General features: G+C 39.7%; 1 protein-coding gene across 1 annotated transcript; it reads left to right on the forward strand.

Moving 5' to 3' along the window:
- Positions 1 to 383: 383 nt before the first annotated feature.
- LOC143263059 (uncharacterized) lies at positions 384 to 1,115 on the forward strand. The gene has a single exon (XM_076528328.1). The coding sequence runs from the start codon at positions 384 to 386 to the stop codon at positions 1,113 to 1,115; it is 732 nt and encodes a 243-aa protein (XP_076384443.1).
- Positions 1,116 to 11,807: the final 10,692 nt, after the last annotated feature.

Here is an 11,807-nt window from a genome sequence, read left to right on the forward strand (position 1 = left end):
GGGCTCGCGGTTGCGTTCCGTGCCAGCGCGCGAAAATAAACAAGCACGTTTTCGCGCCGCCGGGAAGTTTCGACGCGCCGACCGGAAGATTCGAGCACGTGCACATAGACATTGTAGTTCTTCCGGTCTCAGAGGGGTTCAGGTACTGTTTAACCTGCGTCGACTGTTTTACGCGCTGGCCCGAGGCTTTCCCAATTCGGGATCAAGAAGCTTCGACCGTGGCACGCGCCTTTTACGAGGGTTGGATTTCACGGTTCGGAACCCCGTTGCACGTGACAACCGACCAGGGTCGACAATTCGAGTCGCGCTTGTTTCAGGCATTGTCACAGCTAACAGGTCCAGCCCACTGGCGGACAACGGCCTATCACCCGGCGGCAAACGGAATGGTGGAGAGATTCCACCGCCAATTTAAGGCAGCAATCCGTTGCCAGCAAAACGTCAGCTGGACAAAGGTTCTTCCCACCATCTTGCTGGGCATCCGCGCAGCCTGGAGAGAGGACTTACAATCCACCGCAGCTGAGCTGGTCTACGGCGAGACGCTGCACCTACCAGGGGAATTCCTGGTCCCACAGAGAGCGGAGTCGCTGCCGCTGCCAGCGGATTTTGTCGCGGGATTACGAAAGCATTTCGCGACCCTCGCCCCAACGCCTGGCAGCAATCACTCGACGAAACGAGTTTTCGTTTTCAAGGACCTCGCCACGGCAGAGCATGTGTTCGTGCGGAACGACGCAGTGCGAGGAATCCTCCAGCCGCCATACGACGGCCCATACAGGGTCCTCGAGCGAGGGGACCGGACTTACTCCCTCAGTATCCGGGACAAGGCGGTTACAGTGACCATAGATCGCCTAAAGCCGGCGTACTTGCTGGCTACAGATCCAGCACCGCCGACGATACCATGGGCAACACAGCCAGCGTTACCTGGAGAGTCCGAGGGGCCACCAACACCATCATCACCACCCACTCCGAGCGAGTTTACGGGGCAGCCGCCCCAACCATCGCCACCATCTCGGGGTCCGGCGGTGCCGCCCCCCATAGTAGTACCACCAGGTGCGGGTTTACGCACCACACGGTCCGGAAGAAGAGTGCGTTTCCCGGACCGATTGCAAGTTTCGTGATCGAGTCAATCACTGGCGGGGGGGGTGATGTGGCGGCGACAAGCCGGCGCCACGTCTCCGCCATGTGTTTAGTTTTAAGGCGTAAGAATGTTTGGACGAATGGGCCGGGCTGCATGCTGTGCGTTAGCGTCGAGCGAATGTCTAGACGATTGGTTTGAGTGTCGCGTAGAATGAATGCGTCTAGCCAGGACAGAGTGAAAGCGAACCGTGAGAATGAGAAAGAATGATCTGGATGGGATGCATCGGTGACCGAATGGTTAGTTCAGTAAGAACCCTCATCGGGAACGGTACGCGAGCGTCGCGAGTTTAGTTCCGATTGTAAATAAAGATAGTCTAATTGTAACCGGGTTCAATTCTCTCTTCCCGTCGCCGATCCCACCTCCTCAAAGCTAAACCTTCTACATCGTATTGATTTGCAGCTAAGCCATGTGTATCGCTTGTATTTGAAGCTAACTCGTTTGTTTCGACAGCACTTGAAGCTATATCACTTATATAGTAAGTATATAAAGCTAAATCATTTGTTTCGCATGGATTTGAAGCTAATCCTTCTACATCGCTTTGTTTTGAAGCTAAATTATGTGTTCTGCATGGATTTTATGCTAACTCGCACGGATTTGAATCTAACTCGTTAGTTTCGCCTGCATTTGTTGCTATATCACTTATATCGCAAGTATCTGGTCCTAAATCATTTGTTTCCTACGAATTTGAAGCAAAGCCTTCTACTTGGCAACTATTTGAAGCTAAATGATGTGTATCGCATGGATTTTGTAGCTAACCCGTTTTAGTCGTCTGCATTTGAAACTATATCACTTATATCCCAAGTGTTTGAAGCTAAATCATTTGTTCTCATGGATTTGAAGCTAAACCTTCTACATAGCATTGATTTGAAGCTAAATCATGTGTTTCGCTTGGATTTGAAGCTAAACCTTCTACATCGCATTGATTTGAAGCTACATGATGTGTGTCGCATGGATTTTGAAGCTAACTCGATTGATTCGTCTGCATTTGAAGTTAAATCACTTATATCCCAAGTGTTTGAAGCTAAATCAATTGTCTCGCATGGATTTGAAGCTAAACCTTCTACATCGCAATGATTTGGAGCTAAATCATGTGTTTCGCTTGGATTTGAAGCTAAGCCTTCTACTTCGCATTGATTTGAAGCTACATCATGTGTTTCGCTTGGATTTGAAAATAAATGGTTTGTTTCGCATGCAGTTGAAGCTAAATCATGTATGTCACAAGTATTCGAAGCGAAACCATTTGTTTTGCATGGATTTGAAGCTAAGCCTTCTACTTCGCATTGATTTGAAGCTAACTCGTTTGTTTCGTCTTCAAATGAAGCTATATCACTTATATCGCAAGTATTTGAGGAAAAATCATGTGTTTTGCATGGATTTGAAACTAGCTCGTTTGTTTCTCCTGCATTTGAAGCTATATCACTTATATCGCAAGTATCTGAAGCTAAATCATTTGTTTCGCATGGATTTGAAGCTAACTCGTTTGTTTCGTCTGCATTTGAAGCTATATCACATATATCCCAAGTGTTTGAAGCTCAATCATTTGCTTCGCTTCTATTTGAAGCTAATCCTTCTACATCGCATTGATTTGAAGCTAAATCATGTGCCTTGCTTGGATTTAAAGCTAACTCGTTTGTTTAGCCAGCATTTAGAGCTATATCAATTAAATCGCAAGTATCTGAAGCTAAATCATTTGTTTCGCATGGATTTGAATCTAAACCTTCTACTTCGCATCGAGCTGATGCTAAATGATGTGTATCGTATGGATTTTGAAGCTAACTCGTTTGTTTCGTCTGCATTTGAAGTTATATCACTTATATACCAATTGTTGGAAGCTAAATCATTTGTTTCGCATGGATTCGAAGCAAAACCTTCTACATCGCATTGATTTGAAGCTAATTCATTTGTTTCGCATGGATTTGAAGCTAAACCTTCTACATCGCAACGATTTGGAGCTAAATCATGTGTTTCGCTTGGATTTGGAGCTAAACCTTCTACATCGTATTGATTTGCAGCTAAATCATGTGTTTCGCATGGATTTGAAGTTAACTCGTTTGTTTCGCCTGCAGTTGAAGCTATATCACCTATATCCGAAGTGTTTGAAGCTCAATCAATTGTTCCGCATCGATTTGAATCTAAGCCTTCTACTTCGCATTGATTTGAAGCTAAATCAAGTGGAACGCATGGATTTTGAAGCTAACTCGATTGATTCGTATGCATTTGATGCTATATCACTTATATCGCAAGTATTTGAGCTAAATCATTTGTGTCGCATGGATTTGAAGCTCAATCTTCTAAAGCGCATTTATTTGCAGCTAAATCACGTGATTCTCTTGGATTTGATACTATCTCGTTTGTTTCGATTGCATTTGAAGCTATGTCACTTATATCGCAAGTATCTGACGCTAAATCATTGGTTTCGCATGGCTTTGAAGCAAAAATTCTACATCGCATAGATTTGAAGCTAGCTCGTTTGATTCATCTGCATTTGAAGCTATATCACTTAAATCGCAAGTATTTGAAGAAAAATCATGTGTTTGGCATGGATTTGAAGCTAAGTCGTTAGTTGCGCCTGCATTTGAAGCTATATCAGTTATATCGCAGGTATCTGAAGCTAAATCATTTGTTTCGCATGGATTTGAAGCTATACCTTCTACATCGCATTCATTTGCAGCTAAATCATGTGTTTCGCATGGATTTGAAGCTACCTCGTCAGTTTCGCCTGCATTTGAAGCTATGTCACTTATATCGCAAGTATCTGACGCTAAATCATTGGTTTCGCATGGCTTTGAAGCAAAAATTCTACATCGCATAGATTTGAAGCTAGCTCGTTTGCTTCATCTGCATTTGAAGCTATATCACTTATATCGCAAGTATTTGAAGAAAAATCATGTTTTTCGCTTGGATTTGAAGCTAGCTCGTGTCTTTCACCTGCATTTGAAGCTATTTCCGCTATAACACAGGTATTTGAAGGTAACCCATTTATTTCTCATGGATTTGAAGCTAAGCCTTCTACTTCGCATTGATTTGAAGCTAAATAATATGTTTCTCATGGGTTTGTAGCTACCTCGTTTGTTTCGCCCGCATTGGAAGATATATCATTTATATCGCCAGCATTTCAAGATATATCATTTGTGTCGCATGGATTTGAAGCTAATCGTTCTACTTCGCATTGATTTGAAGCTAAAACAAGTGTTTCGCATGAATTTGAACCTAGATCTTGTCTTTCGCATGCATTCGAAGCTTAATCATGTGTTTTGCATGTATTTGAAGCTAACTCGTTTGTTTCGCCTTCATTTGAAGCTATATCATTTATATCGCAAGTATCTGAACCTAAATCACTTGCTTCGCTTTGACTTGAAGCTAAACCTTCTACATCGCATTGATTTGCAGCTAAATCATATGTTTCGCGTGGATTTCAAGCTACACCTACTACATCGCATTGATTTGTAGCTGAATCTTGTGCATCGCATGGATTTGGAGCTAACTCGTTTGTGTCTCCTGCATTTGAAGCTATATCATTTATATCGCAAGTATCTGAACCTAAATCACTTGCTTCGCTTTGACTTGAAGCTAAACCTTCTACATCGCATTGATTTGCAGCTAAATCATATGTTTCGCGTGGATTTCAAGCTACACCTACTACATCGCATTGATTTGTAGCTGAATCTTGTGCATCGCATGGATTTGGAGCTAACTCGTTTGTGTCTCCTGCATTTGAAGCTATATCACCTATATCCCAAGTGTTTGAAGCTAAATCATTTGTTCCGCATGGAATTGAAGCTAAGCCTTCTACATCGCATTGATTTGCAGCTAAATCATGTGTTTCGCATGGATTTGAAGCTAACACGCTTGTTTCGTCTACATTTGAAACTATATCACTTTTGTCCCAAGTGTTTGAAGCTAAATCATTTGTTCTCATGGATTTGAAGCTAAACCTTCTACATCGCATTCATTTGCAGCTAAATCATGTGTTTCGCATGGATTTGAAGTTAACTCGTTCGTTTCGCCTGCATTTGATGCTATATCACTTATATCCAAAGTATTTGAAGCTAAATCATTTGTTTCGCATGGATTTGAAGCTAAACCTTCTACATCGCACTGATTTGAAGGTAAATCGTGTGTTTCGCTCGATATGAAGCTAACTCGTTTGTTTCGTTTGCATTTGAAGCTATATCACTTATATCGCAAGTATCTGAAGCTAAATCATTTGCTTCGCATGGATTTGAATCTAAACCTTCTACATCGCATTGATTTGCAGCTAAATCATGTGTATAGCATGGTTTTGAAGCTAACTCGTTTGATTCGTCTGCATTTGAAGCTATATCACTTCTATCCCAAGTGTTTGACGCTGATTCATTTGCGTCGCATGGATTTGAAGCTAAACCTTCAACATAGCATTGATTTTAAGCTTAAGCATGTGTTTTGCATGGATTTGATGCTAACTCGTTTGCTTCCACTCCATTTGAAGCTGTTTCAGTTATATCGCAAGTATCTGATGCTAAATCATTTGTTTCGCATGGAATTAAAGCTAAACCTTCCACATCGCATTGATTTGAAGCTTAATCATGTGTTTCGCATGGATTTGAAACTAACTCGGTTGTTTCATCAGCATTTGAAGCTATATCACTTATATCGCAAGTATCTCAAGCTAAATCATTTGTGTCGAATGGATTTGAAGCTAAACCTGCTACATAGCATTGATTTGAAGCTTAATCATGTGTTTTGCATGGATTTGAAGCTAACTCGTTTGTTTCGTCTGCATTTGAAGCTATATCACGTATATCCCAAGTGCTTGAAGCTAAATCTTTTGTTTCGCGTTGATTTGAAGTTAAACCTTCTACATCGCATTGATTTGAAGCTGAATCATGTGTCTTGCTTGGATTTAAAGCTAACTCGTTTGTTTCGCCAGCATTTGGAGCTATATCACTTAAATCGCAAGAATCTGAAGCTAAATCCTTTGTTTCGCATGGATTTGAAGCTAAACCTTCTACATCGCAATGATTTGGAGCTAAATCATGTGTTTCGCTTGGATTTGGAGCTAAACCTTCTACATCGTATTGATTTGCAGCTAAATCATGTGTTTCGCATGGATTTGAAGTTAACTCGTTTGTTTCGCCTGCAGTTGAAGCTATATCACCTATATCCGAAGTGTTTGACGCTCAATCAATTGTTCCGCATCGATTTGAATCTAAGCCTTCTACTTCGCATTGATTTGAAGCTAAATCAAGTGGAACGCATGGATTTTGAAGCTAACTCGATTGATTCGTATGCATTTGATGCTATATCACTTATATCGCAAGTATTTGAGCTAAATCATTTGTGTCGCATGGATTTGAAGCTCAATCTTCTAAAGCGCATTTATTTGCAGCTAAATCACGTGATTCTCTTGGATTTGATACTATCTCGTTTGTTTCGATTGCATTTGAAGCTATGTCACTTATATCGCAAGTATCTGACGCTAAATCATTGGTTTCGCATGGCTTTGAAGCAAAAATTCTACATCGCATAGATTTGAAGCTAGCTCGTTTGATTCATCTGCATTTGAAGCTATATCACTTAAATCGCAAGTATTTGAAGAAAAATCATGTGTTTGGCATGGATTTGAAGCTAACTCGTTAGTTGCGCCTGCATTTGAAGCTATATCAGTTATATCGCAGGCATCTGAAGCTAAATCATTTGTTTCGCATGGATTTGAAGCTATACCTTCTACATCGCATTCATTTGCAGCTAAATCATGTGTTTCGCATGGATTTGAAGCTACCTCGTCAGTTTCGCCTGCATTTGAAGCTATGTCACTTATATCGCAAGTATCTGACGCTAAATCATTGGTTTCGCATGGCTTTGAATCAAAAATTCTACATCGCATACATTTGAAGCTAGCTCGTTTGCTTCATCTGCATTTGAAGCTATATCACTTATATCGCAAGTATTTGAAGAAAAATCATGTTTTTCGCTTGGATTTGAAGCTAGCTCGTGTCTTTCACCTGCATTTGAAGCTATTTCCGCTATAACACAGGTATTTGAAGGTAACCCATTTATTTCTCATGGATTTGAAGGTAAGCCTTCTACTTCGCATTGATTTGAAGCTAAATAATATGTTTCTCATGGGTTTGTAGCTACCTCGTTTGTTTCGCCCGCATTGGAAGATATATCATTTATATCGCCAGCATTTCAAGATATATCATTTGTGTCGCATGGATTTGAAGCTAATCGTTCTACTTCGCATTGATTTGAAGCTAAAACAAGTGTTTCGCATGAATTTGAACCTAGATCTTGTCTTTCGCATGCATTCGAAGCTTAATCATGTGTTTTGCATGTATTTGAAGCTAACTCGTTTGTTTCGCCTTCATTTGAAGCTATATCATTTATATCGCAAGTATCTGAACCTAAATCACTTGCTTCGCTTTGACTTGAAGCTAAACCTTCTACATCGCATTGATTTGCAGCTAAATCATATGTTTCGCGTGGATTTCAAGCTACACCTACTACATCGCATTGATTTGTAGCTGAAACTTGTGCATCGCATGGATTTGGAGCTAACTCGTTTGTGTCTCCTGCATTTGAAGCTATATCATTTATATCGCAAGTATCTGAACCTAAATCACTTGCTTCGCTTTGACTTGAAGCTAAACCTTCTACATCGCATTGATTTGCAGCTAAATCATATGTTTCGCGTGGATTTCAAGCTACACCTACTACATCGCATTGATTTGTAGCTGAATCTTGTGCATCGCATGGATTTGGAGCTAACTCGTTTGTGTCTCCTGCATTTGAAGCTATATCACCTATATCCCAAGTGTTTGAAGCTAAATCATTTGTTCCGCATGGAATTGAAGCTAAGCCTTCTACATCGCATTGATTTGCAGCTAAATCATGTGTTTCGCATGGATTTGAAGCTAACACGCTTGTTTCGTCTACATTTGAAACTATATCACTTTTGTCCCAAGTGTTTGAAGCTAAATCATTTGTTCTCATGGATTTGAAGCTAAACCTTCTACATCGCATTCATTTGCAGCTAAATCATGTGTTTCGCATGGATTTGAAGTTAACTCGTTCGTTTCGCCTGCATTTGATGCTATATCACTTATATCGCAAGTATCTGAAGCTAAATCATTTGCTTCGCATGGATTTGAATCTAAACCTTCTACATCGCATTGATTTGCAGCTAAATCATGTGTATCGCATGGTTTTGAAGCTAACTCGTTTGATTCGTCTCCATTTGAAGCTATATCACTTCTATCCCAAGTGTTTGACGCTGATTCATTTGCGTCGCATGGATTTGAAGCTAAACCTTCTACATAGCAATGATTTTAAGCTTAAGCATGTGTTTTGCATGGATTTGATGCTAACTCGTTTGCTTCCACTCCATTTGAAGCTGTTTCAGTTATATCGCAAGTATCTGATGCTAAATCATTTGTTTCGCATGGAATTAAAGCTAAACCTTCCACATCGCATTGATTTGAAGCTTAATCATGTGTTTCGCATGGATTTGAAACTAACTCGGTTGTTTCGTCAGCATTTGAAGCTATATCACTTATATCGCAAGTATCTCAAGCTAAATCATTTGTGTCGAATGGATTTGAAGCTAAACCTGCTACATAGCATTGATTTGAAGCTTAATCATGTGTTTTGCATGGATTTGAAGCTAACTCGTTTGTTTCGTCTGCATTTGAAGCTATATCACGTATATCCCAAGTGCTTGAAGCTAAATCTTTTGTTTCGCGTTGATTTGAAGTTAAACCTTCTACATCGCATTGATTTGAAGCTGAATCATGTGTCTTGCTTGGATTTAAAGCTAACTCGTTTGTTTCACCAGCATTTGGAGCTATATCACTTAAATCGTAAGAATCTGAAGCTAAATCCTTTGTTTCGCATGGATTTGAAGCTAAACCTTCTACATCGCAATGATTTGGAGCTAAATCATGTGTTTCGCTGGGATTTGAAGCTAAGCCTTCTACTTCGCATTGATTTGAAGCTACATCATGTGTTTCGCTTGGATTTGAAAATAAATGGTTTGTTTCGCTTGCAGTTGAAGCTAAATCATGTATGTCACAAGTATTCGAAGCGAAACCATTTGTTTTGCATGGATTTGAAGCTAAGCCTTCTACTTCGCATTGATTTGAAGCTAACTCGTTTGTTTCGTCTTCAAATGAAGCTATATCACTTATATCGCAAGTATTTGAGGAAAAATCATGTGTTTTGCATGGATTTGAAACTAGCTCGTTTGTTTCTCCTGCATTTGAAGCTATATCACTTATATCGCAAGTATCTGAAGCTAAATCATTTGTTTCGCATGGATTTGAAGCTAACTCGTTTGTTTCGTCTGCATTTGAAGCTATATCACATATATCCCAAGTGTTTGAAGCTCAATCATTTGCTTCGCTTCTATTTGAAGCTAATCCTTCTACATCGCATTGATTTGAAGCTAAATCATGAGCCTTGCTTGGATTTAAAGCTAACTCGTTTGTTTAGCCAGCATTTAGAGCTATATCACTTAAATCGCAAGTATCTGAAGCTAAATCATTTGTTTCGCATGGATTTGAATCTAAACCTTCTACTTCGCATCGAGCTGATGCTAAATGATGTGTATCGTATGGATTTTGAAGCTAACTCGTTTGTTTCGTCTGCATTTGAAGTTATATCACTTATATACCAATTGTTGGAAGCTAAATCATTTGTTTCGCATGGATTCGAAGCAAAACCTTCTACATCGCATTGATTTGAAGCTAATTCATTTGTTTCGCATGGATTTGAAGCTAAACCTTCTACATCGCAACGATTTGGAGCTAAATCATGTGTTTCGCTTGGATTTGGAGCTAAACCTTCTACATCGTATTGATTTGCAGCTAAATCATGTGTTTCGCATGGATTTGAAGTTAACTCGTTTGTTTCGCCTGCAGTTGAAGCTATATCATCTATATCCGAAGTGTTTGAAGCTCAATCAATTGTTCCGCATCGATTTGAATCTAAGCCTTCTACTTCGCATTGATTTGAAGCTAAATCAAGTGGAACGCATGGATTTTGAAGCTAACTCGATTGATTCGTATGCATTTGATGCTATATCACTTATATCGCAAGTATTTGAGCTAAATCATTTGTGTCGCATGGATTTGAAGCTAAACCTTCTACATCGCATTGATTTGCAGCTAAATCATGTGTTTCGCATGGATTTGAAGTTAACTCGTTTGTTTCGCCTGCAGTTGAAGCTATATCACCTATATCCGAAGTGTTTGAAGCTCAATCAATTGTTCCGCATCGATTTGAAGCTAAGCCTTCTACTTCGCATTGATTTGAAGCTAAATCAAGTGGAACGCATGGATTTTGAAGCTAACTCGATTGATTCGTATGCATTTGATGCTATATCACTTATATCGCAAGTATTTGAGCTAAATCATTTGTGTCGCATGGATTTGAAGCTCAATCTTCTAAAGCGCATTTATTTGCAGCTAAATCACGTGATTCTCTTGGATTTGATACTATCTCGTTTGTTTCGATTGCATTTGAAGCTATGTCACTTATATCGCAAGTATCTGACGCTAAATCATTGGTTTCGCATGGCTTTGAAGCAAAAATTCTACATCGCATAGATTTGAAGCTAGCTCGTTTGATTCATCTGCATTTGAAGCTATATCACTTAAATCGCAAGTATTTGAAGAAAAATCATGTGTTTGGCATGGATTTGAAGCTAACTCGTTAGTTGCGCCTGCATTTGAAGCTATATCAGTTATATCGCAGGTATCTGAAACTAAATCATTTGTTTCGCATGGATTTGAAGCTATACCTTCTACATCGCATTCATTTGCAGCTAAATCATGTGTTTCGCATGGATTTGAAGTTAACTCGTTCGTTTCGCCTGCATTTGATGCTATATCACTTATATCCAAAGTATTTGAAGCTAAATCATTTGTTTCGCATGGATTTGAAGCTAAACCTTCTACATCGCACTGATTTGAAGGTAAATCGTGTGTTTCGCTCGATATGAAGCTAACTCGTTTGTTTCGTTTGCATTTGAAGCTAAATCACTTATATCGCAAGTATCTGAAGCTAAATCATTTGCTTCGCATGGATTTGAATCTAAACCTTCTACATCGCATTGATTTGCAGCTAAATCATGTGTATCGCATGGTTTTGAAGCTAACTCGTTTGATTCGTCTGCATTTGAAGCTATATCACTTCTATCCCAAGTGTTTGACGCTGATTCATTTGCGTCGCATGGATTTGAAGCTAAACCTTCTACATAGCATTGATTTTAAGCTTAAGCATGTGTTTTGCATGGATTTGATGCTAACTCGTTTGCTTCCACTCCATTTGAAGCTGTTTCAGTTATATCGCAAGTATCTGATGCTAAATCATTTGTTTCGCATGGAATTAAAGCTAAACCTTCCACATCGCATTGATTTGAAGCTTAATCATGTGTTTCGCATGGATTTGAAACTAACTCGTTTGTTTCGTCTGCATTTGAAGCTATATCACGTATATCCCAAGTGCTTGAAGCTAAATCTTTTGTTTCGCGTTGATTTGAAGTTAAACCTTCTACATCGCATTGATTTGAAGCTGAATCATGTGTCTTGCTTGGATTTAAAGCTAACTCGTTTGTTTCGCCAGCATTTGGAGCTATATCACTTAAATCGCAAGAATCTGAAGCTAAATCCTTTGTTTCGCATGGATTTGA

Source organism: Megalopta genalis, unplaced genomic scaffold, assembly GCF_051020955.1.
Source record: "Megalopta genalis isolate 19385.01 unplaced genomic scaffold, iyMegGena1_principal scaffold0306, whole genome shotgun sequence".
In the NCBI taxonomy this organism is placed as follows: Eukaryota; Metazoa; Arthropoda; class Insecta; order Hymenoptera; family Halictidae; genus Megalopta; species Megalopta genalis.

Coding starts and splice junctions, on each gene's coding strand:
- LOC143263059 (XM_076528328.1), top strand. CDS start 384: ATGGTGGAGAGATTCCACCGCCAATTTAAGGCAGCAATCCGTTGCCAG.